This window comes from Peromyscus eremicus, chromosome 1, assembly GCF_949786415.1.
Source record: "Peromyscus eremicus chromosome 1, PerEre_H2_v1, whole genome shotgun sequence".
In the NCBI taxonomy this organism is placed as follows: domain Eukaryota; kingdom Metazoa; phylum Chordata; class Mammalia; order Rodentia; family Cricetidae; genus Peromyscus; species Peromyscus eremicus.
Window position 1 is genome coordinate 102,693,211 of NC_081416.1, and position 26,095 is coordinate 102,719,305.

General features: G+C 40.7%; 2 protein-coding genes and 1 long non-coding RNA gene across 3 annotated transcripts in view; 1 reads left to right on the plus strand and 2 right to left on the minus strand.

Annotated features, from left to right (window-relative positions):
* Positions 1-1,270, minus strand: part of Clns1a (chloride nucleotide-sensitive channel 1A) — a 24,618-nt gene extending 23,348 nt beyond the window's left edge. The window contains exon 1 of the mRNA XM_059271010.1: positions 1,036-1,270. Within this exon, the coding sequence (XP_059126993.1) occupies positions 1,036-1,223 (188 nt within the window). The 5' untranslated portion in view covers positions 1,224-1,270. The remainder of the gene's footprint in view (positions 1-1,035) is intronic.
* Positions 808-26,095, plus strand: part of LOC131917332 (uncharacterized) — a 27,796-nt gene continuing 2,508 nt past the window's right edge. The window contains exons 1-2 of the long non-coding RNA XR_009380658.1: positions 808-1,908; positions 21,983-22,159. This is a non-coding gene — a long non-coding RNA (uncharacterized LOC131917332). The remainder of the gene's footprint in view (positions 1,909-21,982; positions 22,160-26,095) is intronic.
* Positions 12,103-26,095, minus strand: part of Rsf1 (remodeling and spacing factor 1) — a 122,833-nt gene continuing 108,840 nt past the window's right edge. The window contains exons 12-16 of the mRNA XM_059270998.1: positions 24,628-24,695; positions 21,939-22,146; positions 19,795-20,018; positions 16,934-17,122; positions 12,103-13,303 (exon numbers count right to left, since the gene is read on the minus strand). Of these exons, the coding sequence (XP_059126981.1) occupies positions 12,735-13,303; positions 16,934-17,122; positions 19,795-20,018; positions 21,939-22,146; positions 24,628-24,695 (1,258 nt within the window). The 3' untranslated portion in view covers positions 12,103-12,734. The remainder of the gene's footprint in view (positions 13,304-16,933; positions 17,123-19,794; positions 20,019-21,938; positions 22,147-24,627; positions 24,696-26,095) is intronic.

Genomic DNA, 26,095 nt, shown 5'->3' on the forward strand with positions numbered 1-26,095 from the left:
TTAACAACACTGTACCTTTTAAGTTTTATTAAACTTTCCAAAAATACAAAATCATATACAAGATACACCCCCACCAAGGAATTACGGAAAGAACCACCGGGTGGGAGCACACACCTTTAGTCCCAGCACTCAGGAGGCAGAAGCAGGAGGACCGCTGTGAGTTCAGGGTCAGCCAGGATTACATAGAGACCCTGTCTCAAGCAAAAATAAACAAGCAAAACCCATTTTACATAGTGTGATGGCTATTCTTGGTTGTCAACTTGACTACATCTGGAATTAACTAAAATCCAAAAATGGAGGGCACACCAGTGAGTTTTTTTGTTTTGTTTTGTTTAATCTGAAGTAGAAAGATCCACTTCTAATCCGGATGTTACAGATCTTGAAGTGGGATTCTCTGAATAACCACAGCGAAAGAAAAGGAGAGAGAGGGAGAGAAGGAGGACAGGGAGGGAGGGAGAGGGGGGAGGAGAGAGGAAGAGAGAATGAATGAATGAATGAATGAATGAATGTATTTTAGTGACATGTCTACCTTATTGTGAAAGTACAAAGCGCTACAGGTAGTCAAATAAAAGTAGGATTCCTTCCCGGACCCGCACATCCAGGAGTCGGGTTCGGCTGGTTATGACCCCGCCCTGCGTGGGCCTGAAGATGCTCCTTTTCCCCACCCACACTTAGAGCAGCAGAAAAACCCACGCTCCTTAAGCGAGCGTCCTAACCTCTTCCCAATCTACTCTGAGCCGACATATCTTACGCAGGAGACACATCTAGCTCACAGATCATTCAGAAAGCCTGGCAGGTCGAAAACTAACCGAGGCTCTGCAAACTCAGAACTCTATAAACGTGACCACGCGCCGGGCTCCAGCAGGCAGGCCGGTAAAAAGCCCAAGTCGTTAAGGAGAAACACGGTCTAGGGGAGAGAGCCAGGTGGGGTCGGGACAGCGTCGCCCCGCGCTCCCCGCCGCAGCCCGCCGCGGTCGCGCCTGAGGGAGGAGGGCGCCCCCGAGGGAGGCCAGCGCCGGAGCCCGGGGACCCTACCTCTCCGCAATGTAGAGGGTGCCGGTGCCGAGCCCCTTCCCGTTCAGCACGGCCTCGGTGTCTGGCTGCTGCAGCCGGAGCCCGTCTTCCGACGTAGGCGGCGGGAAGCTTTTGAGGAAGCTCATTGCGGGTGAAAGCAGAGGTCCGCAGGACCCGAGAAAGCCGATCCCCACAACCCCAGAGCGCATGAGCTGCTCCGGAAGCAGTAGCCGTACCCCGGAAGAACAACTTCCTCCGCGCAGGATTCATTCGGCCGGCCGTTGACCATAGAGATGGGACAGTCTAGACGAGCCGGAGGTCCGTGGTGATCGAGCGGGCGTCGGCCACGTGATGCGGCCCCCTCCTTCCCCAGCTCCTCGGAGGAGGCTGAGAATAACCGAGTGTTTTCGCTGTGGTTCCATTTCAAGGTCATCACAGCAAACCCTGCGAGAGTATGAGCAATACGATGCCTTTCCCAGCAAAAGCGGGAACGGGCCTAGGACCTGGGAGTCCCTCACCTGAGGAGGACACACAGAAAATAGAATGCACACTCACCTGGAGGTCCGCAGTCTCCCGGTTGGGTGCACGAGTCTCCCCTGCTCCCGCCTGTCTCATCCGGCCTGTTGTCACCCGGTTCACACAGCCATTCACCAGGCCTCCGTCTTGGTGCTCCCGTCGCCCCATCCCCCGTGTCACGCCACAGGAGCACAAAGAGGTTGTGTTAAGTGAACGAAAGCTCGGCAAGACAGTCAAAAGACAGCGCCGAAGGGAAAGGTGGCCACTGATCCGGAACTCTTGAATTACGTGCTCGCTAGGCCCCAAAGAATAAGAGCAGTGAAGACCTAGAGGCTTAGCAAGTAGACACCCGTAACCGAGGGCTATGTACCACACAGCGTAAGCACTTTTCCACTTTCATTTCTTCATGGATTCTGTTATTTTTGTTTGTTGGTTCGTTTGTTTTGAGATAGGGCTTCCCTATGCTGCCCAGGCTGGCCTCCAATACCTAATCGACTTGCATCCTACTCTGGGTACTAGTACTATTACAGGCAAGCATCACCACACCCACTCAATTCATGTTTTTGTTTTTTTTTTCTTTATGATAAGTAATATAAACAAGTTTTCTATTACTGACCCCGTTTTACACACGAGACCTGAGGCATTAAACTCACAAACTAGACTTTGGTAATAAGAGACCTAGTGGATGGAATTCAGCCGATCTCTAGACTCCACTTTTTTCTTTTTTTTTTTTTTTTTTAACTATAAAATTGTAATAGCTATGGGGTTAGGGCTGTTTTATGACATAACATGTAGGATTGGATAAGAATTTTGTTTTTCTTTTGCTTTGTTTTTTTCTTCTTGGTATCTTTGCAACAGAGGAGTCTTTAGTTTGGGGATTTTTTTTAAGATTGATTTTTATTTTTTAACTCTGTGTGTGTGTGTGTGTGTGTGTGTGTGTGTATGTGTGTATGTAGTGTAGTGTAGCATGTAAGTGTAGGTGCCCATAGAATCCAGAAGAGGGCATTGGATCTCCTGGTGCTCAAGTTAGAGGCAGTTGTAAGCCACCCTGCATGGGTGCTATGATCCCATCTGTGTCCTCTACAGAAGTATTAGGCATTCTCACAGGCTGACTCATCTCTCCAGTTCCAAGTGTTAAGGTTTTAAATCTGGTTAGTTTGTTGGTAGTGAGACTAGGAGAGAAGCACGAACAGGAACGAGGTGTTGCCCTGGTATAGGACAGAAAGTGGCACTAAGGGTGGGGATGAGGATAGGTCTAGAGCTCTCTGAGGGTTAAAATCCACATGCTTTGGATAGAGATTGAGAGGAAGAGTTTGTGAAGGTGTAGACAAGAACAGCCCAAAAAGAGAGGTCAAATATCATTTCTAAATTTCCAGTTTCCAAAGTTGGGTAGATGCAGCCTTATATTTCTAAGTAGGAGAATTCAGAAAAAGGTTTTTGGAGTAGGTTCCAAGGGCAGCAGATACAGTTCAGGCAGAGCACTGGCCTAGCATGTGTGAGGCCCCAGGTTGAATCCCCAGTATTAAAAAGAAGAAGAAAAGAAAAGTAGCCTATGAATCTAATTTGAGATTTTCCCTAAGGCACTTATTTGATGAAATAACCAGTGCTTTGCTCAGAAATGGAATCCCCATGTATGACAGGAGAACACTGGCTAAAACCAATATAATAATTACTTATCAACTTGTCTTAGTAATTTTTACATAGTGACAGACCAATGGCAAAACATTTTATTCAAGATGATAACTGAAGAAAGGGATCTTAGCTCTGCGAAGGATCCTTCAAGCACTCACTACAGTACCAGGCAGAGGAGGTGGTTAAGCAAATGTGTCAAACAGACTAGCATCAAGTACTGAAAGAGGAAGGTTTGTATTTTTTGCTTCTCATATAAATCCCTATGGATAACATAAGTAGTAGGTACTTAATACACTTTACATTTGTACAGTGTTTTACTTTTTAAAAGAATGATTTCCTCACTCGGTATCTCCTTTATAGTAATTTTGTGAGGGTAGGCAGGGTAGCTGTTCAGTCCATTTACAGCTACAATTAAGATCAGAAAAAGTGACTTGCTGAGGACTTCTAGCACTTATTGTGTAGCCCAGGCTGGCCTCCAACTTGTGTCCCCTACCTATGTCTCCTGAGTGTTGTTATTGCAGGGGACCACTGTGCCCTGGTAATTATTCCTGTCCTTTGATTCAGACTCCAGCATTTAATGTCAACCATCACCTGGAAACAATCGGCAGGCCTAGAAAGATAAGAGCGTTATATAGTTTTGGTAATAGAATTAAGCTTACAAACCCATTGTTACTAGAAAAAAATTACTATTAGAACCAAGGCACATGTTCTAGTGAAGTTTTATCATCATTAAGTTCTTTGTTTTTTTTGGCCCCTACAGTAGAATAAAATCTGTTTTGTTTTGAGAGGTCATAGTATAATTACAGGTGCTCCGCTACTAAGCAGATGCCAAAGAGCAGACAAAATAGACATTCAACAGAAAACCAGAAAACAAACCCAGGGAGGAGCGGATTTCTCTTTTGTTTGTCAGCTATCTGTAACAGTTGTTTCTGAGGATGGAATTCAGTTGTTGGTTTCTTGGAATTTCTCTTAGAAACTAGTTTATTTTTGTAAGAATTTCTAAGTACAGTTTAACAATTCCATGATCTGTTTATTTTAAACACTGAAAATCAAACAGAATATAATTAGAAGACAGATTAAATGGAAAGATACCATTTTTTCTCAACCTTGAAGGAAGAACATTGCATAGGAACACTCAAAAGAATGGAAATCAGAGACAAAGAGAACTGAGATGTGAAAGACCCAAAGGTAATAGGAAAGCTACCAGGTAAAGGACACACAGACAGGGAGCTGCTGTCTTCTTGGAGACAGGCTAGGAAGGAAGATGGAAACTTAGGTCAAGTGGCTCAGAAATGGGCAAGAGTTACTGAAGAGGGAAGGTGGCCTATACTGTGAACATGTATTGTAGGTTCTAGCTAACTTTTCCTACAGGATATGACTGTATGCACTAATGTTGTATACATAGGTCACATCCTCTTAGTGTTCTCTTTTTGATTGTCATGTAGACTTTTAATAATTGCAAAGAACTCAGTCAAAATTACATAAGCATTTACCTTATCCAGAAGGGTCCTAACAGCTAACATCTAATTTCATTAATATAGTTTTATTGTAACTCCACGTCCACTAAATGACTGCCATTTAGTGAATTAAACCTGAGTTTTTAAAAGAAACCATGCTCTGATTTCTTAATCTAAGATAAAAGTTAACAGCTATGTTCTAGCCCCATGCTCAGCTAAGACTCCGGGAATTTAGGGCTGTGCTTTGGAGAGATTGCTCAGCAGTCAAGAGCACTAGCTGCTCTTCCAGAGGAACCAGGTTCAGTTCCAGGCACCTACATGATGGTTCACAACTGTTCAGTTTAGGGGATCTGATGCCCTCATCTGACCTCCAAGGGCACCATGCATGCAAACGGTAGACAGGGATACATGCAGACAAGCCGTCCATACACATCAAATAAAAACAGATTAAAAAAAAAATACTGAACTGTTAAGGCCGCCAGGGCACTGTCACAACTTGGCTGAATTGTTTAAAAATCTCAAATTGTAAATATAACTGATCATTTTCTTACCAGCATAAGCCAGCATTCATTCCATTACGTGAAATCCTGATTCACATTCTTTACATTCTTTACATCCTAAATGTTAACCCATTACTTTAGGGTCAGAATTTCAAGCACCAATGAATGCTGCTAGCTTGCTGCCTAAAACAAAACAAAACTCCAGTTTAGGTACTCTAAGGAAAACGTAAGAATTTAGATGAGACTCACACTCTGTTTCTTTTGTGCTCCCTCAAACACACACACACCACACCCCAGCCAGGAAAGGAACTGAAAACCTTTGGCCTATGCTGCTGACTTGTAGCATAGCTGTGTTCCCAGAGAGCTGTGCAGAACAAAACCCTGGGCTCTGTAATATGTGAGCTCCAGAGGCTAAGTAACATGACCAAGAATGGTGCTGTCATGTGTGTACAGACCTAGCTGATAACTAGCCTTAACTCGTTTGAGGAAGTTGATCTACTTGCAAATTTGCTTTCTAGATCATGAATAATGGTCTATTCCTGGGTGATACAGACCATCTTAACCCTTTATAAACCAGTTATTGAAAATTCTGACCTTCCTAGAATGCCACAAAATTTAACATAAACTAAGTTTTCAAACACAATGCTAAGTACATCGACTTATTTCAACTTTTTATTATGACAATTGACATATATTAAGTGAAAGAAATGACAAGTATTATAATAAAACATTTTGAAAAAAAGTTACAGTTAGGCCAATAGCTGTAAAATGGCTTAGGCCTGGCTTATTACACTGAGAATTCTGACCAGACTGTAATGAGACATTCAACATTTTGTTAACGAAAATATTGGCAACAGCCACAACATATTTGGGTTGTCACAAGGAATATTGTATTTAAACAACGATGCACTGCAGTTCTACCACTCCTGAAGCTTTGCGCTCTCAGGGCCTGCCATACTTTTCATACACAGACTTGACTTGTGTTATCAGAATCATGTTTCCAGTTTTCAGATTTTTGCACGTGATTCACACATGCAGTACCACATTATGTGACAGTGCACGACAGCCTCTCTGTGACTAACAGCATGGTCCTGAGACAGCAAGAGTTAGTTTGAGATAATCTTGGAGCTTCTGTTTCACTCTCATCTAAAAACAGTATTTTGAGAACTATTCCAATATTTTTTATTTTATGCATAGGGAAAATAAAGTATTTCATTTAAGCACATCTGAAAATCCAAGACATGTTCTGAATGGATGCTTCCTGGAACTTAGTTACTACTTTATAAAATCAAAGTGAGATTCAAAAATAACACAATTTACAAACTCTTATCTGGAATTTGTACTCTTCACATTGAAATTCATGGTCCCTAAGCTTCTAAATGGGTGAAGACAGGAAAGGAAATAATTTCCCAAATTAGTTAACAGGTGAAGGTTACCTAGAAATTATGACACAATTAGATGAATTTAATTCCTTATAAGAAGTTATGCTATACAGGTAGTAAATTAGAATGGTAAAATTACCAGATAGCAAAAAGAAGTCCTGGCATTTTAAAAGGTATGCTGACAGCATGGTAAAATGTGCCATGAAGACTGCCAGCAGCAGTTGTAAGAGATTGCAAATTACTTACCAAATAAAGAGGGATTGAAAATTGAATGTGATGTCCCTTCCTGCCAAGTTTCAGCAAGTTATTTGTGTGGAGTTGGGTAAGTCTATGGAATAGTCAGACAATTTTAATTTTTCCTTCTTTTACACATAAAGAAACTAGCCCTGCCTCGTTCCCACCTCCATCTCAACATAGGACATCCCTTCTTAAAGTGCACATAGAACCCCATGAGAGTTTTAGGCAAGATACTATCCAGATACTATGGTCAAGAAGCTACTTTGATAAGAGAACAAAACACACCAACATCAACAATACTCTAGACAGGCACCACAAAGTCATGCACCGAAAGAATATGCTGCCAATTGCCAGATTTGGGATGCTGCAGCTGTACTGATCCTGACGATCCATTTACACTAATATAAACTCTGTGTGTGTGTGTGTGTGTGTGTGTGTGTGTGTGTGTGTGTGTGGCTGTGGGGTACACTCATGCAATGGTATTAAAGCTTTGGGAAAAGGTTTTCTCTAATTTCAAGGGCTGGCCGTACCGCAGTGCAATACTGACATGCACCACCTCTGCTAAAGGGCAACAGGACGAAGAAGACCATGGCACAAGGTGTTGAAACAATTTGAGGTTTAATTACATAATGCTCCTGTAGATGCTCTAGCATAAACACAACTGTAAAAATCTACATCCTATTTTAGGGTATTTTCCCACCTCCCATCCCTTAAAAGCTGTACAGTTATAAAAAAATGTGACTCTCAAGCAAAATAAACTTTTTCTTTTTTTGCAACGTACAAAATAAGTTAAATGATTTAGAAGATCTTGAGCCATTAAGTTCCACAATGACTGTGTTCTGGCCGTCCATAAACATAACATGCAGGCTCCTGGCCTATGACCAGGATGCAATAAATACAGATCAAACAAACCCCAAACACTTAAGTTAGACTCCTTCCAAAACTGATGAAAGTCAAGGAAATATATAGTTAAACAAGCTCATTCTTAACTTATATCATCCAGTGGCAAAAAGAACAAGGCAGGTTATTTAGTCCTTTGCACATTTTCTAGCTTGTACTAGTTTGGCAAAAAAAAAAAAAAAAAAAAAAAAGAAAAAGAAAAAGAAAACAAACCCACAAATATAGTTCCTTAATTTTTTTCCTCATTCAAAATGTCTAGAGCTTTGTAAATCCCTATTCATCTGGTAGTTTGTTATGTTCTTTCACATATTGTGTATAGGATAGGCATATGAAAAATGTCAAGATAGAAACACCTCCAGGAACTGAAAAGACTACAGTGAGGGTACCAGAACAGCGTCTCCCAGAGCAGAGTGGTATAAATGTGAAATGGGGCAGGGAGTTGTGTACATGACCCAAAGAGTAGAAAATGTCAGGGGAACTAACTCTGTTCTAATCAACTTCTGAGAGGGTTTGTAAGAGTGACAGGTGGTGAGTGTACAATCTATAAAGTGGTTCCATACCAAGTCTACCTTATTTTGGCTTATGATATGGGATGACTTATCCTCAGTGTTATGCAGCCAGTGACCTAGCAAACCTTGGCACTCAAAAAATGGTAAATCATTTAAGTTGGATTGAAATAGTTTGAAAATTAAGTGGAAGAATAACACAATAACCCAGTTTAAAAACTGGATGAAGCTGGCGGTGATGGCACATGACACGCCTTTAACCCCAGCACTCAGGAGGCAGAGCCAGGTGTGGATCTCTGTGAGTTTGAGGCCACCCTGGTCAACAGAGCGAGTTCCAGAACAGCCAGGGCTATGCAGAGGAAACCCTGTCTCGAAAAACCAAATAAATAAAACAAAAAAATACAAACTGATGAAAGCAAAGGCCTTTTCTTTCAGGATCCAGGTAGGAACGGTGAGGAAATAAACCAGCAGTTAGCTTGCCACTTCCAAGGCTGACATTGGGAATGGTGGATAAAATGGGAATGAATTTTATCTGAGAGTTCAATAATGGATCATATTAACACAGACAAGGACTATGTAGATTACAGCATACATGTGGTCTTGGCATTCTCTGCTTCTTAAAAGAACCAGAAATATATTTAGAGAATGTCAAACTAACAAGAAAAACTATTTTTTCTCTAAACTTTCTATAATTGAATCATATTCATAATTTTGTCACAACTATTTGCCTTATATTTTTATAAGTCAGTTCATGATGAATTCAGCATTCTAGTAGTTATCCAGAACAGGTGTATATACACATTTCCTCTTAAGAAAAGTCTTGGTCTTTGAACACTTGTTCTAACGCTGAGACACTACCCTGAACTAGAGACCTGCTCCGCTATGGCAGCTGGCAGTGGAGTCACAGCATTATCTGAGTGTTAAAAATTTGTTAGGTGCTTTTTATCTTCTGGCAGAACCATCAGTGAGTGACTAACACCTCCATCCATACCACTTAAAAATTACTAACACATTCACCATCATTTTAAATCTCAATTTAAACAAGTAAGTGTCCACATTTTTCTTAATATATGTACTTTGCTTAAATGTCTATTATATAGGATAGGTTCTATCAACTAGAAAGTGAAAAGTGAATAACATTCTTTTAAAAATCTTTTCCCCCACAATAATTAATTTCATTAGTATTCTGAAGTTCTTGGTTCTTTGGCAGATCACTTTTTAAAAAATAAGTTACCAGTAAACATGAATTAATCCTTAATGAAACGCCTTTTTATCCTCTGAATCTGCAACCTTGACCAACTGGAAAAAGATGTCAAGGAAACCACGTCAACGTATTACGTGTATTGTTGAAAACACATCACTCTGCAGTGACATTCTGCAGTAAACACTATCTGTCATCGCACAGGTACCAGCACACCAGTCTGAGTCCTTTTCCTACGCTATTTCAATGTTAAGCTCTTGAACTGTAAAAATATGGCTAGTTTTCAAACTTGACTGAAATGGCAAACTAAACACTGTGAACACTACACTGTATCTTCGCATAATGCATATGCTGTAGACTGAGTCTGATTCCGGGAGCCCTTTGATACAAGTTCAACACTTGTATTTCAAAGGTAGAAGGGGGTCACTGAAATTAGTGAAAGTAGACATTCTATAGATCTATTGTAAATCTGAATCTATCATGGACTGAAGATAGTCGACCCCTACACGACTGTTTCCTTTCCATCCTCCAGTTCTTACTGGTTGTATTGGAATTTTTTATACAGAACATTGACTTTGACAGCAGCAACAGAAACCTCATCGGGAGCATCTTCCAAGTGAGTTTTTCTGAGAGATAACAGACTCTGACGGACTGAGTCCAAACACTAAACAGGGCAGGAGTTCTACCCAGCATGCATGAGGCCCTGGATTCTATCTCCAGGATGAAGAGAAACAACAGAAAAGGCCAAGCAGCAGGACTCTCTGGATACTAAGAATTAGTATGGACTAGCTGCCTGGATTACTACTGTTAGTAATCCAGTTGGTTCAATGAGAATGTAAGGTTAGAAGGGAGACACTCAGTATCAAGTTGACACTCAAGTTTAGTAAGGATCAGGTAGCATGAAGTGGTTTTGAAACCCCTGTCACTGGGACATTTTGCTAAGTGGAATACTCAGTCTTTACTGTAAAAATTACCATGGGTTGTCCATACCAGAAGTGACTTCACATTCCACATGCTGTTGCATTAGCTACCCATTTACTATTTCTAATCATCTGTATAAAGGATGAGTAGAATTGATAGGTGGATGCAAGAGCTGGTGTGTGCAGAGGTAGAGACAGGCACATGGGAGAGTTTCTACACCACAGTGGCTTTACCTGGCCGCAGGACTGAAACCTGAGACTGGGTGGCAGGAACCCACTCACCATGCACTAGTAGGAATCCTTCTGCCTATCTGTTCTAGAAAGTTAAAAAGTTTACTTAGCTGTTTTTCAAATAAAACAACAGCTAGAAAGGAAGTTTTACAAGTGAATGTGGCTCCTTTTCAGTCCTTTCCTTGTGTGAATGTAAGCCCACCCTGTCCTTCCAGCACAATACTGTTTCAAGAGAAGCCCACAGCTGGTTCTGGAGCGGCACCTGCTGCACCCTGGGTTTTTGTTTTGATTTTTTAGGCTGCTTTCATTGTTTCAGTGTTACACAAATATAAGTTCATCACTAGAAACAAAGCAAAAATATCATCGGTCAAATTCTACAGAACTAAAGCGAAACAGAAAACCAGTAACTGAAAAAAATCAGCACTATACTTTAAAGGCCAGAAGGTAAGATTTCAGGGCAGTGTCTGTCGAGGAACAGAAATTAGGAGCATAAAGTTTCCAGAGAGGTCTTGAGGATGCAAGTCTAACGCCAGCTTTTAATAATGAAAAGGAAGTGGTTTACTGTAGACTGACTACCACATATAATGCTTCATCTGAAAAGAAAAACCAAGTTCCTTGGGCCGGCAGCAGGTACGGCATGTCTATTGCCAGCAACAGACAACAGTGGAACAGGAAACCCGAATCCCCGGGCAAAAGCACAGCCCGAAGCAGTGCTGAAGGCTTCCGAGTGTGCCAGGCAAGAAGACTCCCAAATGCTACAGCTGTACAGGGTTAGGGCTGTGCCCGAAACTCCACAACTGTAACAAACCAAGATAAAGTTCCTAGGTTAGCGTCAGCTATGTTACACTGTTTAATTAGAAACCGCCTATTCTTGAAGCAAAGGGCGAATCCTTAAAGGGTTGAGATGTTTAAAATGGAAGTTAGGCCTGTTAAGTATGTCAGCGGTTCTCACTCAGTTCTGTTGGTTGTGTGACTATTAATGGATTTCAATAGAAGTATATAATGGCCAAAGGCCAGAACTACATTCAAACCCTGCTAATGTATCCAGGCAGATAGAAAATTACCACACACACACACACACACACACACACACACACACACACACACACACACACGATTAAACTCAAAACTAAAAACCTCCCAAAGGAACTGCTTTGTTTGTAGACTTCAATTTGAAGTAGATACTAAGGGCAAGAACAGACCAGTTAAATTCACCTGAAAATTCCTTCTCAGTCTTCCAATGTGCTAAACACCATTGTCAACTCAGCATCTCCACGTTATATTTAGATGGATTATATTCAAAATGACATTTCAGACAGCTAACACCATATGGCCAGAAGAGTTAACATTCCTGGCAAAGTTTATAGTGTGCCTGCATTTTAGGAAAGCCCACATTCACTTCACTAATTCTTCACCGGACACAGTGTAATAGAGGCCATCATATTACCACAGCATAAAAGCTACTTAAGACTTCCTTCTAGCACAATCTGGTTATCAAAGCTTCATTAATACAATTTACTATACAAATGCTTTTCAGATGATTTTGTGTTTTTGTTTTTTTTTTAAACAAGAAACTCTGCTATAACAGAAACTTAGGTTAAAGTGATTTTATGATGGTACTTCCATGGTCTCTTCTTTATTTAAAGTGTGGTAATGGTAACTCCAATAGTAAACAAATTGATTTCATGAAGGCTATTACTAAGTGACGTATGTACGATGTTGTATCTACAATTCTCAAACTGCAACAGTACAGACTTGAACTTTTGAACAGTTTGTTAATCATCATCTATGCCATGAATGTTTAAATATAATATATATTTAATATGAAAAGCTAAAGCCCAAGTGCTTTCTCCCACCCTAAATTATGTTTTGGGCCCTCACAGATTTGGAATGCATTCATATCTACCCTTTTCACAAAGTCAGGAGAGCTCAGGAAATATAAAGTCAAAAATATACAAATCTTTGTTGTTATTATAATAAGATTTTTTTCCCATGAATGAAATTACCAAGGACCATGAACTTGGAAAAAGAAAATCAAAAGGAATTTACAGCAATTATTAATCTTCAAAGTTCAAAACTGGTCACTTCACAGAAAGACTTTGGGATTCGTTGAAATTTTTCTTCTAAAAAGTCGTTCTGTAGTGGAGTTTTCTAGGAAAAATTAAACAGCTTTTACTAACTGGCCCGCTGGTGTGAGAGCTACCGTGGAATAAATTAGCACAAAAATGGAAAGAAGTCTTATAACTGTTCACTGTTACAGACATAATCAACAAGGTCAGTCACTCGCAGAAGCTCATCTTCATCCTCTTCCGGCGCCCCCACCTCCTGACCACCACTTGTCCCATTCGGGGCTAGACTTGCACTGGCCGTGCCGCTGTCCTTGGGGGTTTGGGACTTTTCAGATGGCTTGCCCATCAAGTTCTCAATGGCTTTGCCAGGGCTCTGTCCATTGGTGGAAGGCAAGTCCACTAAGCTGTAGTCCAAGGGGCTCCCTACTTTGCCCACGTTTTCAAAGTCCTCTTCCTCATCACTCTCTATCCGATAGGACTTCTTGCTGCTCTCCTGCTCTGAGGGCAGGACCCGGGGCTGGCTGTCAGGGGCAGGCTGTTCTGCATCTCCACGAGCATTGTCACAGCTCTCCTCATCCGTCTCAATACGGTGTAGCCGCTTGCGGGATGGTTTGCCTTCCTCTTCATCATCCTCATCTGCTTCTGAATATTCATCTGTGCTTCGGCCCCGTTTTCGAACAGACCTCTTTGATTCTTTTGTTAGCTCTTCATCTTCAGAGTTCTTGGACATATAGCTCTCTAGAATAAACAGATATTTAAGCTGTTGGCACAGTCAACAATAAGCACATTCAAGTATTCCTTTTCCACATCCACCCCATGCTCTGCTCTTAGGAAAATACGGCTCTGTAAAAAATAGACTGGTAGACACCTTACTACCACCACCACCTGTAACAATGCTCAATGAGATCTACTGTGTATTTTACTTCTGATTTTAGGAAAAAGCAGATTTCCTAGGGGAGTGGAAGCAGAGGGTCTGATGGTCCTTGAATTAAGTGAAGGTAAATTGGCCACAAACTGAGAAACTCCTTCTCTTTATTCCTAAAATTGAGGAGTCCTATAAACATATTAATAAGGACAGATTAAAACTACAGGAATGCAGCTGCATGGTGGTGGCACATACTTTAATCCCAGCACTAGGGAAGCAAAGGCAGGCGGATCTCTGTATGTCTGAGGCCAGCCTGGTCTACATAGCAAGTTCCAGGATAGGCTCCAAAGCTACACAGAGAAACCCTGTGTCAAAAAAACAAAACAAAACAAACAAAAACCTGCAGGAATGCATGGTGGTATAGACCAGTAATTCTCATACTTGGCAAGAATAGGAAGATCATAAGTTCAAGGCCAGCCTGAGTTATATGAAATCATTCTCAAACCAACAAAAACCAAAAGCAAATTACTGGGCATCACTCTGTACACCATAGCAAACATTTGAGGATAGATATTAAACTCCTCTGGTAGACTGTGAATGTCTTAGTGTGGTCTGTGCTTGCTTTGTGAGTCATCTCACCCAGTCTTGTGGCTACACATACAAACTGATGAGGCTCTTATTTTAGGCAATCACTAAATTACAATTACAGATTAGTCAAACTGCCTCTTCAACATGTATGTTTGAATATCTAAAAGGCATCTTAAGTCTAATGTAAACAAAACAGCTCCCAAATGCCTTTCGTTCTTAAAGCTGCTTAGTTCTTGATTTCTTTTGGTCTACCATCAAAACTTATCCTTGGAAAGCTGGAGCAGTGGCCCAGCAGTTAAGCGCATTTGCTGCTCTTGATAAGGACCTAGGTTCAGTTCCCAGCACTGACTGACAACCACATGTAATTCCAGGAATCTGAGATTTCTTTTGGTGTCCACAGGCATTAGGAAATCACACACACACACACACACACACACACACACACACACACACACACACACACACCCAAATAAATAAAAGTAAATCTTAAAAAACAAAGCTATCCTTACTTTGATAACTTTTTACTCTTACAGGTATGGATCTACTTCTACCCAGCATCATCTCATCCCTGGACTACTGCTCTCCAAGCTACTGCCTTGTTCTCCCTCTTCAATTTATTGATAATATGGGTACTCTAGCAAATTAGAACACACTCCACTGCTCAAAATCTAAGTATTTCCCATCTCACACAGAATACATCCACAATCCATACAATGGCCTATCCACTTAATACAGTAGACACTAGTCATGTGGTTATTTTAAATTAATTAAAAGTAAACAAAAATGAGGTCCATGCTCAAGCCAGCTACATTTCAAGTGTTTTACAGCCACACGGGGTTAATGCTTACTGAATTAGCCAGCATGGATACAGAATATTCCCATCATTGCAAAAATCCAGTTAGACAGCTCCGCTCTTTATCTGAGATTACCAATTGTTTTTCTGGGGGTGGGGTTGGGGTTCAGGTGAGACCTCCATGTTCTATCAGAACTATTCATTTTTTTTTTTTAATAAGGCAGCTATAGGCAATATGTAAATAAACAGATATGACCATCTTCTAATAAAATCTGATCTGTAAAAAAAGTTTATTTATGCAACCATGTGTACTATAGCTTGTTGACTTCTCTCTTATTCTCGTTCTAACAACCCTGAACTTCCTCTGTTCCCTGAATGTGCTGGGTACAGTCAGCTCAGGGGTGTGTGTGTGTGTGTGTGTGTGTGTGTGTGTGTGTGTGTGTGGTGCTGGAACCAAAAACTAGGGTCTCATACATGCTGAGCAAGTATTCTACCATTAAGTCCTAAATTTGTCCCCTAAATATTGTCTTTCTCAATGAGGAAATCTGAAATTCTATTCTTCTAAACCCTCTTCTTCTAATATCTTATATTCTAATATTTATTTTATTATCTTTCCACCTACCTCAAAAGTTACATGGGGGCTATTTTGTTCTGTCCAATTCCTAGTACTTATACCAGGGCTTAGTTCAAAAATATTCATATTTAATGGCTAGATTAATGAATTTAGTTTTATTTTTATGATGTGAAGATGCTCAAGACTAAAGTCAACTCCTTTAGACTCCTACATCCACATATTTTTTTCCTGCTCTCCTACTCTCAAACTCTATTTCATGTCTAATTTGTAAAAGCAATATTCAAAACAGATCACAAACAATGATAGATTAAATGCTTTAAAAAGGTGGGAGATAAGAGTCAAGGTCATTTAAAATGAATTTAGAAATAGGTCTGGATTAACAAATGAAGTGGAAATCACAAATTCCTATTAAAAACATTTTTTTTCCCGAGACAGGGTTTTTCTGTGAAACAGTCCTGGCTGTCCTGGAACTTACTCTGTAGCTCAGGCTGGCCTCGAACTCACAGAGATCCGCCTGCCTCTGCCTCCGGAGTGCTGGGACTAAAGGTGTGCGCCACCAAGGCCAGGCCCCTATGACAATTTTGAAAAGATTTCTCTTTTTTGTATGTATATATGTGCGTCTGTGTGAGTGTAAGGCTGGTATTTACAGTCCTGAGAAGCTTCCCTGAAGCTGGAGGGAGCTGCCTGATGTGGATGTTAGGAACTAACTTGAGTCCTCTGGATGAACAGGAAGTTCTCTAAACCACTGAGCTACCTCTCCAGCGCCACAGATGAATATTTTATAGCTTCTCCTATACTTCTGGTAAAGCACAGCTCCAGCTATTACCGAAAACAGACCCCAGCTGAGACTGACCGTGAAAGGAGGGAAGGACCACAGACACGATGGTCTGAACGTGCTCAGCTCCTCAGTGCAAGAGAGGTGGTTTCAGAATAAACAAAAAGGGGCAGAGTGACTCACAAAGCCAGGCAGAAGACCTTAATATAATGGAACCCTTCAAAATTAGCATCTGGGGGCTGGAGAGATGGCTCAGCGGTTAAGAGCACCAGCTGCTCTTCCAGAGGTTCTGAGTTTAATTCCCAGCCACCACATGGTGGCTTACAATCAAACATCTATAGTGGGATCTGATGTCCTCTTCTGTCATGTAGGCATACATGAAAATAGAGCACTCATATATATAAAATACATGAATAAATAAAAGTGACTTAAAAACTAGCATCCTATCAAGAGTGGTTTAAATTATAATTAATAAATGGGAGAAAAGTACTAAGATTCATCCCAAAGATGCTAGTGATTGTATGAATTAAAAAAAAAAAAAAAAAAATCAGCCAGGCAGTGCTGGCACACACCTTTAATCCCAGCACTCGGGAGGCAGAGACAAGTGGATCTCTGGAGTTCAGGGCCAGTCTGGTCTACAGAGTGAGTTCAGAGAAACCCTGTCTCCAATAACAACAACAACAAAACCAAGCACATCATCACAAGCCCGAATGTTCCTTCCACGCCACGCCCATTTTCCCTGCCCTCCTCCACACAGAGGAGACAGCATTTACCTTCACTCTCCGAGCTGGAGAGTCTGCGCTTGTGAACTCGTCGGATTTCTTTACCACGCCGCGTGCTTTTCTGGGAACCATCACTTTCTGAATCTTCTTTGTAGTTAATTTGTCTTTTCTGGTTCCTCCTTGATCGCCTTCGCCGGGTTTCTACAAAATCATCACTGAAGTCTTCACTAAAGTCACTTTCTGTTTAGAAAAAAGAATGGAGGGGAACAAGGAAGAACAAAATTGAAATCCACTGGTAGTTTAACAAGCTTAGGCTATACAAATATAAAGTTAATAGAGTTGAGTTGGAAACATTTTAGTTGAGTAAGTTTTTAAACCTTATTTTCCTTTAAAAAAAAATCAGTTTGCCAAATATCACAAACGTACACTTGTGTTTTTTTGAGACCAGGTCCTTAGCCCAGGCTAGCCTTGAAATTCTGCTCCTCTTCCTACCACTTCCTGAGTCCTGGGATTACCGGTGTCTACCTCCATATGCAGTAGTGCTTCAAGCATGCCAGGCAAGCATCAACAAACAGCCCCAGCCTCAGAACTGGACACTATTATCAGTTACTTCCCAAGGTAAAAGAAGAAAAAAAATGAAAGAAAGTAAGACAGAAGGAGAAGGGAGAGGAGATAAAGGGCGACGAGGAGATGGCTGGATGTGCAGCTCAAAGGTAGAGCACTTGCCTGGCACTCGATCCCCAGCAATGCCAAAAGGAGGGGGAAAGTTGTTAATATCTATTTTCTAACACTCCATACTATATTCAATTGAGAACAACCAGTTGGTCAGAGTGCAGAGAAGTGTGGAGTGCCTCGCCACACACAGGACATCTCCATCACACCTGCTTCCCCTCAGGCTCAGGGAGCATCCCAGAAGACCTGGTGGAAAGACTGTAGGAGCCAGAAGTTGGGGAGGACCAGAGCCGAACTGTTTTCTGGACACGCGAGGATACTGTACTTGAACTCAGAGCTGTGCATCTCTGCTCAAGATCAATTCAGTAAACTTTCGAGCATCCAGGGGGAAGGGCTCATGAACTGAAGAACTGAGGAGCTATTGAGGGTTTCTGGGGTGGAGAAAGTCAGTTTTTGGTTAAGGGTGGGCACCAGATAGACATGTTCCAATGGATGGCCCTAAACCCATGAACACATGGGCCACAAGGACTGGATTTGGTGGACTTAAATAATAATTAAAAAAAAGACATACCATATAGCTGGAAGTGGGGAGAGGGTGGATCCAGGAAGAGTTGGGGAGAAGTGAAAGAGTGAATATAATCAAGTACGTTTTATGATTGTATTATGAAATTCTCATAGAATAAACATATATTCTAAGATATAAATGTTTAATTACAGCAAACATGTTTTTTAATATTTCTCTATTATCATTCCATAGTGTGTAATTACCAAATTAGTCTTTGGATTGCACTGTTAGAATGTTTTGAGTTTAAAAAAATGCTGTTTGAATTTCTGAATTGAGTTTTATAAAGAAAAATTTTAAATGAATTTTGGAGTGGAATTAGAACAGAACTTCTAATTTTTAAAACCAGCCTAAAGACACTTCTACCAGTTTGTATTGTGAAGCAGTAGTCTCAGCACAAACAATTACAAAATCAAAATGAACTGAGAAACAGTGAAGATGTTTTATGACTTGAAGCGACAACCGGATTAAGACAAGCTTTCTTCATGTAAAAATAAGCACATCAACAATTATGTAAAATCAAGTTTCCAAAGTAATTGTTTTATTTAAATTAAACTTTTTTTCCCCCATTTATTTATTCTCTGTATGTGTGTTTGTATGGGCAACTCATGTAAGTGCCATGATGAACATTCGGAGGTCAAGGACAGCTTAAGGGAAATGGCTCTCTCCTTCCACCGTTAAGGATCTTGGAGATCAAACACAAGGTTGTCAGGCTCGGGAATATACACCTATACTCAATGAACAATCCTTCTGGGTTTTTTTTTTTTTAATTTTAAGACAACAGGGTTTTACTATAGTAGTATGGTTTTACTATGACTGTCCTGGAACTCACTATATAAACTAGGCTGGCCTTGAATGCATAATGATTTGCCTCCCTCTACGTCCTGAGTGCTGAGATTATAGGCATGGACCACCATATACAGACCTAAAGTATCTTTAAAAACACATTTTTTTGGTTTTGTTTTGTTGCTGTCCTGGAACTTGCTCTGTAGACCAGGCTAGCCTCAAACTCAGAGATCCACCTGCCTCTGCCTCCTGAATGCTGGGATTAAAGGCATGTGCCACCACTGCCTGGCTTAAAAATACATTTATTTGGGTCTGGAGAGATGACTCAGTGGTTAAGAGCATTGGCTGCTCTTCCAGAGGACTCAGATTCAATTCCTAGCACCCACACTGTCTGTAACTCCAGTTCTAGGGGATCCGACACTCTCATACACATACCACAACAATGCACAGAAAAAATAGATCACTAAAAAAAGAAATATTTTTATGATTTATTCAGTCAATTTTTGACTTGTATTATCTATTTCATATACTTAAGTACTAGAAGTTATGTAAATAAAATAAAATAAAGTTTAAGAAGCCCTGATGTGCATGGAGTGAACTGGTTCTGGTATTCATTCTACAATATCTCAAAATATTTTCAGAAATACTTGGCCCCAACAGGATTTATCACAATTTAACATTCTAGGAGAGCTGGCATGAAGGTAATACGTTAATTTACACGAATTTTCTGAGACGTGTTATGTGAAAACATGACTCGCAAGTCATAAGAAAAGGACTCCAGAGTCTCATCAGGAGATCTATGTCACAGTTGAATACAATTCCAACACCTTGGAACTCCGAAAGTCCCAGGAAGCAATTGAGTTGCTCTGATACAGACAGAAGGCATTTTTACCAGAGTCTCTACTATTCTCCTCAGACTCTTCTTCCTCTTCATCATCATCAGAGTACTTTTTCTTTGGGGTCTTTCTCCGCAAACGCCTGCTCTGCCTCATGGGCCGAGAAGGATGCCGCCTCAGTCTTCGGCTACAGAAGTCCGTGTCACTGTCCTCATTAGATGGGGGATCTTCTTCACTTTCATCTGGGTTTTCATCAGACACAACAAACTCATCCTGCGATCTGTCCAGGAAAAGCATTTACGTCATGATGGTGTACTGTTTGTTTTGTAATGGTACAGTTAGAAGTGATAACCAGTTTTTCAGAGTTCCAATCACAAACTGTAATGAATCCAGTGAAACATTAAGTAATATTTGAGGACACATTTGGAAAATTATGTCAACTTCTGGTGTTTAAAACGAATATCCGTGAAGATAACTGATGCTGAATTTCATACATGAACTTCCTTCACTGACCACTTAAAATCCAACGTACCTAAAAGTGCTCATTATTTCCCAACCCCCTCCTCTTCTACCTACCAGCCAAATATATGCATTTTTTTAAATGATTTATTTTATGTGCATTGGTGTACCTGCGTGTGTGTCTGTGTGAAGGTGTCAGAACCCCTGGAACTAGAGTTAGAGACAGCTGTGAGCTGCTATGTGGGTGCTGGGAATTGAACTCAGGTCCTCTGGAAGAGTAGTCAGTGCTTTTAGCTGCTGAGCCATCTCTCCAGCCCCCCCCCTTTTTGTTTGTTTTTTGTTTGTTTGTTTGTTTGTTTTTCGAGACAGGGTTTCTCTGTGTAGCTTTGAGTCTTTCCTGGATCTCGCTCTGTAGACCAGGCTGGCCTCGAACTCACAAAGATCTACTTGCCTCTTCCTCCCGAGTGTTGATATTAAAGGCGTGCGCCACCACCGCCCAGCCTGTATACATTTTTGAATACAAAAATTCTGACTTCTTCTTATGGGAGGGACGGGGTACTTGTGCCTGCATGTGAAGTCAGCCAACAACTCCTTCCACGTTTCCTGGCTTCTGAAGACTGAAACAAGGCTGCCAGGCTTGGGTGGCAAACACCTTTACCTGCTAGCTCTCTGGTACTGAGAATCATTCACCCGCCAATAACCCAAACCAGACACTTAGTATGTATCCCAACCTCTCCTTTCACCTCACACCTCAACCTTTTGGGTATTTTTCCCCACCGGAACTGAGGACCGAACCCAGGACCTTGCACTTGCTAGGCAAGTACTCTACCACTGAGCTAAATCCCCCAACCCCTTGGGTATTTTTTTATTTAAACATTTTCAGGACCAAGTTCAAATTGGTATGCAGGACAAAAAAAAACGAGACAGAAAAAACCCTTAACTTGTTCTTTTTTATGTTCTGCTTGCAGCTCTACCAGAGCATTCTCTATTTCATCCTCATATTCTTACTTTTCTGGGAGTTTCCTAAATATTCCTTGACATTTGAACATGTGGGATCTCTGTTCGGGTTGCTTTCTTCTCTCACCCTGCCTCTAAACTCATACGCTGCTCAAAATAGTCATTCCCCACATGTTAATTCTAACTTAACTTCTTATTGTGAGGGTTCCCTGACTCCTTTAGATGGAGGCAATTATCTTCTGTAGCCTAACTTTATTTTACCTACATTACAGAGGTAGGCAGTGCAGAGCAACTTTTCTGTGGTTTATATACTTGCCACTACATCTACTACCGAGTCAACAGGAGAAACTCCGCAATAGTGTTTATACTTGTTTTGCATAGACACCATTATAACCCTAATACCAGATTAATTACCCCTTATCAAACCTCTACAGAGCAGAGAAGACTACTTACTTCTTTTTAGTTTCCCACACTTGATTAAAAACTACTGATGAAAGAGGTAGCAGAAGGTAGTATAGGAAAAGATTTCGGTAAACAAAACTTCAATTATAGTTAATCAATTTAAATACAATTTTAAATATTAAACAACCATAAACGTAGCTTTAATTGTAAACTAAATGAATCAAAATAAGCAACCTCAAACCTGCTTTAAATATCCGGAAAATACAGATTGCCCCTGTACAGGAAGAGTAAAAGCCACAGCATAGCACAGCCACGGCTCTCTCAGGACCCAGCTCGGTGTTAGCTGGCACCTAGAGACTGGGTCTCGAGGCAGGCCACATACCCGTCACTGATCTTGAATTCATCCTCACTCTCTTCCTCATCTAGGTTGCTATCACTATCAAGATCATTAAGTCGCCGGCGTTTCTTCCTGCGAGCAGCAGCTGCCCTCTGAGGCCGTTTATTTTCTTTTCGTTCTTCATCCAAAATGGTAGAGATGTCTTTCCCACGGTGACCTGTGATGGTGGAGATATCTTTTCCTCGGCCAACTCCTGAGAGGAAGAGGTAATTGCATGTTTACTGAATCTTCCCATTAACTTTCTTAGAAATATGTAGTTGCTTACAATTTCAGCTGACAACGTTCTAAAGAATTAACATGCAAAAATGAACCCCCGCTCCAAAAAATTAACATGCCTATCTTACTCAATAGAGTTCACAGTGCAGAGACTCCTAGTTTTATATTTTGATTTAGTTTTATATTTGGATTTGATATACCACTTAGCAATGCCTCCCTCACCTTTATTATATTGCCTTTCTTTTTGTGGAGGGCTGTTAAAAAAAATCTCTCTGTGCAGCCTAGGTTGATCTTGAATTTATGATCCTTGTGCCTTGTCCCGATTTATACATTTGCATTACCATACCTGGCTCAATACTCTTATTGTATATGTATAAGTGTTTTGCCTACATGTATATATGTACAGTACATGCACGCCTGGAACCCAAGGTCAGAAGAGGGATTTGAATTCCCTAGTACTGTTGTTGTTATGGTTATGAGCTACAAAGTGGGTACTGGGAACTGAACCTGGGTCCTCTGTAAGAATAAGTGTGCCTCAATATTCTTCTTTAGCCCCTCAATATACTTCTTCTCTTTCTTATATTGTGTGTGTGTTCACACATTCCAAGGCACAGAGGACAACTCTCAAAGAGCCAGGTCTCCTGCTACTTGGTAAGGTCCAAGATCTAACTCAGGTTGTCAGGACTGTGAGCAAAATGCCCCACCCACTGAGAGACCTGGCCAGCACTCAACTCTCATGGCTTTTAAGATTTAATAAAAATAATTCATGTGTATGTGTGTATGATTTTTCAGACAGGGCTTCTCTGTGTAACAGTCCTGGCTGTCCTGGAACTCATTCTGTAGACCAGCCTGGGCTCGAACTCACAGAGACCCACCTGCTCTGCCTCCTAAGTGCTGGGATTAAAGGCATGTGCCATCACTGCCCGACTTGTGTGTGTATGCTTTGGTAAGTGAATACATTTGTGTAGGTGCTGCCGGGGTCAGAAAGCATTGAATCTCTTCGAAGCAGAATTACAGGCAGCTGTAAACTATCCAACATGCAGGCTGGGAACCAAACTGGTCCTCTGGAAGAGCAGCAAGTTTTCATAACTGCTGAGCCATACTTGGCTCAACACTCCAGACCAATCTTTTATTTTACTTATTTATTTATTAGTTTTTTAGACAGGGTTTCTCTGTGTAGCCCTGGCTGTCCTGGAACTCACTTTGTAGACCAGGCTGTCCTTGAACTCACAGAGATCTGTCTGCCTCTGCCTCCTGAGTGCTGGGATTAAAGTCGTTTGCCACCGTCTGGCAAGAACCATCTTTTAAAGAAAATAACTCGGATTTCTGATGTAGTCACAAAGTTGTCCAACTGTTAGCACTTTCCTCACTCCAAAAAGAAGTCTTATACCTATTAGCAGTTGCTTAAGAATCTTCTTGAATAAGGACAGAGAAAAAAATTGATAAAGATGTAAATAAAAGATCCAATTCTGAAAGGCTATGACATCAGTTTCTTTATAAAACACCTGCTTATTGATCCATTCTGCAGTTTTCACAGTAGTAAGTAGAAACCAGAAAGTTCTTCATCAGACCAGGCGGTGGTAGTGCACGCTTTTAATCCCAGTACTCAGGAGGCAGAGCCAGGCAGATCTCTGTGAGTTTGAGGCCAGCCTGGTCTACAGAGCAAGTTCCAGGACAGGCACCAAAACTACACAGAGAAACCCTGTCTTGAAAAACCAAAAAAAAAAAAAATTTCTTCATCAGAACATTAGTAACTGGCTATATAACACTTTAACAAACAACCTTCAAATTCTTCTACAATGCTGTTTTGAAAGGCAAAAAGGCTGGCCGTGGTGGTGCAAGTCTTTAATCCCAGCACTCGGGAAGCAGAGGCAGGAGGATCTCTATAAGTTAAAGGTCAGTCTGGACTATAGAGTGAGTTCTAGGATAGCTAGGACATGAGAGAGAGAGACACTGTCTCAAATGAAAGAGAAAGAAAGAAAGAAAGAAAGAAAGAAAGAAAGAAAGAAAGAAAGAAAGAAAGAAAGAAAGAAAGAAAGAAAAAGCAAGGGAGGGAGGGAGGGAGGGAGGGAGGGAGGGAGGAAGGAAGGAAGGAAGGAAGGAAGGAAGGAAGGAAGGAAGGTAGAGAGATACCAATTAAATGAGTAAATTGATTTTTAACAGATTTACACTGTCATTCAAATTTGGATTATCCACACATTTTGAGGCTTTATTGTTGCAAAGACAATAGGAAAGTTTCCTGAGTATTCTAATTAGAACCAGATATAAATTGTTTGATTAATGAAGGAATTTAAAATTTTGTATTAGATCATACAAAAATTAGTAATAAGTTCTGTAATACATTGGCACTATGCCAGCAGATTGCTTTGAATGTAAGCTAGTTTATTCAGTGTTAACACTGTGGAGAGGAATAATCTGCTGGGAGAATTATGTGAAAAAGAATAAATGATAAACATACCCCCTCCATCAGCCTCCTTGATATCATCTTCTATAGCTTCATCAATTGCTTCATCAAACTCATCAAATCTAAAACAAACACAATGATGATCAGATTTGTAAGATGTATTTGTGTTTGATTTCCAAAGACCACCTATACAATGTGGCTGAAAGAGCCTGTCTTTGTCCCCACCCAACTCACATGTGACAGTCATGATTAATGTCCTCATTAAACAGGAGAAAAAAGAGAAAACAAGAATCCCTTGGCCTCTTCTGCTCTGTGAAATTAAAGCAAGAGGATGGCCGTATACATAAAGCAGACACTAGATCTGCCCTAGACAACTGCTACCATGTGAGCTCAGAGAAGGTACCATGGAAAAGTCAGAAACAGGTCCTCACAAACTCCCAAATCTGCCAGTGCTTTTTTCATCCTGGATATTATAAAGCTTCTGTGAATCAATTTATGCTTTCTAAAAGCTATCCAGTTGATGGTATTGCCAATAGGAGTGCACAGATTAGGACAGTATCAGCATGTGAGGGAAGCACTCTACTACTCACACATATACTCTAGACAACTAATCAATAAACAAATTAATACTTCAAACAAGTAAAAAAACTTTAGGCTTTTAGACTATAAAGTCTTTAACAATCAACTATGCCACTGTAAAGGAAATGTAATTGTTAATCAAATGTTAAGTAAATATAGATGGCTTTGTAACAAGAACATCACAGATACTGGAATTTGAGTTACGTATGGTTCTCATAAAATGCTTTGTTTCAATCATTTATAAACGTAAAAGCCATTCTTGGGATACAGATTATACAAAACCTACAAGTGGGCTAGCTGTGGCCTAAAGACTGACCTCTAATCATTTAAGTCACATGGCAAAGTAATTTGGACAAAATTACTGCTCCATAGTAAGTGTTAAGGCCAGCTATAATACTATTGAAAATAATGCCGGGCGGTGGTGGCGCACGCCTTTAATCCCAGCACTCGGGAGGCAGAGCCAGGTGGATCTCTGTGAGTTCGAGGCCAGCCTGGGCTACCAAGTGAGTTCCAGGAAAGGCGCAAAGCTACACAGAGAAACCCTGTCTCGAAAAACCAAAAAAAAAAAAAAAAAAAAAAAAAAAAGAAAATAATTGTGTTATAGAAATTCATATACAGGTGATCAAAATTTACCACTATAGAAATGTACTTTTACTTAAAGGACTATTTCTTCTGGTTTAAAAAGAAATGAACAAGAAGAAATGATCTCTAAGATTATTTTTAAAGTAAGTGCAGCTTAGTTTAGGGGCTCAACTGACCATAAGGTGAACTAATTTAGCCATGCTAACTATACAATTTCTGTGGCGAGTCGTGTGCATGCATGGGTGTGTGGACGGGACATATGACCTTGTTCTACTACTGAGCTACAGCCTGGCTTTGAGGTCTTGGAACCTAACACCTGAAGACACCAGGTGACATACATACCAGTTACAAATCACTGTGT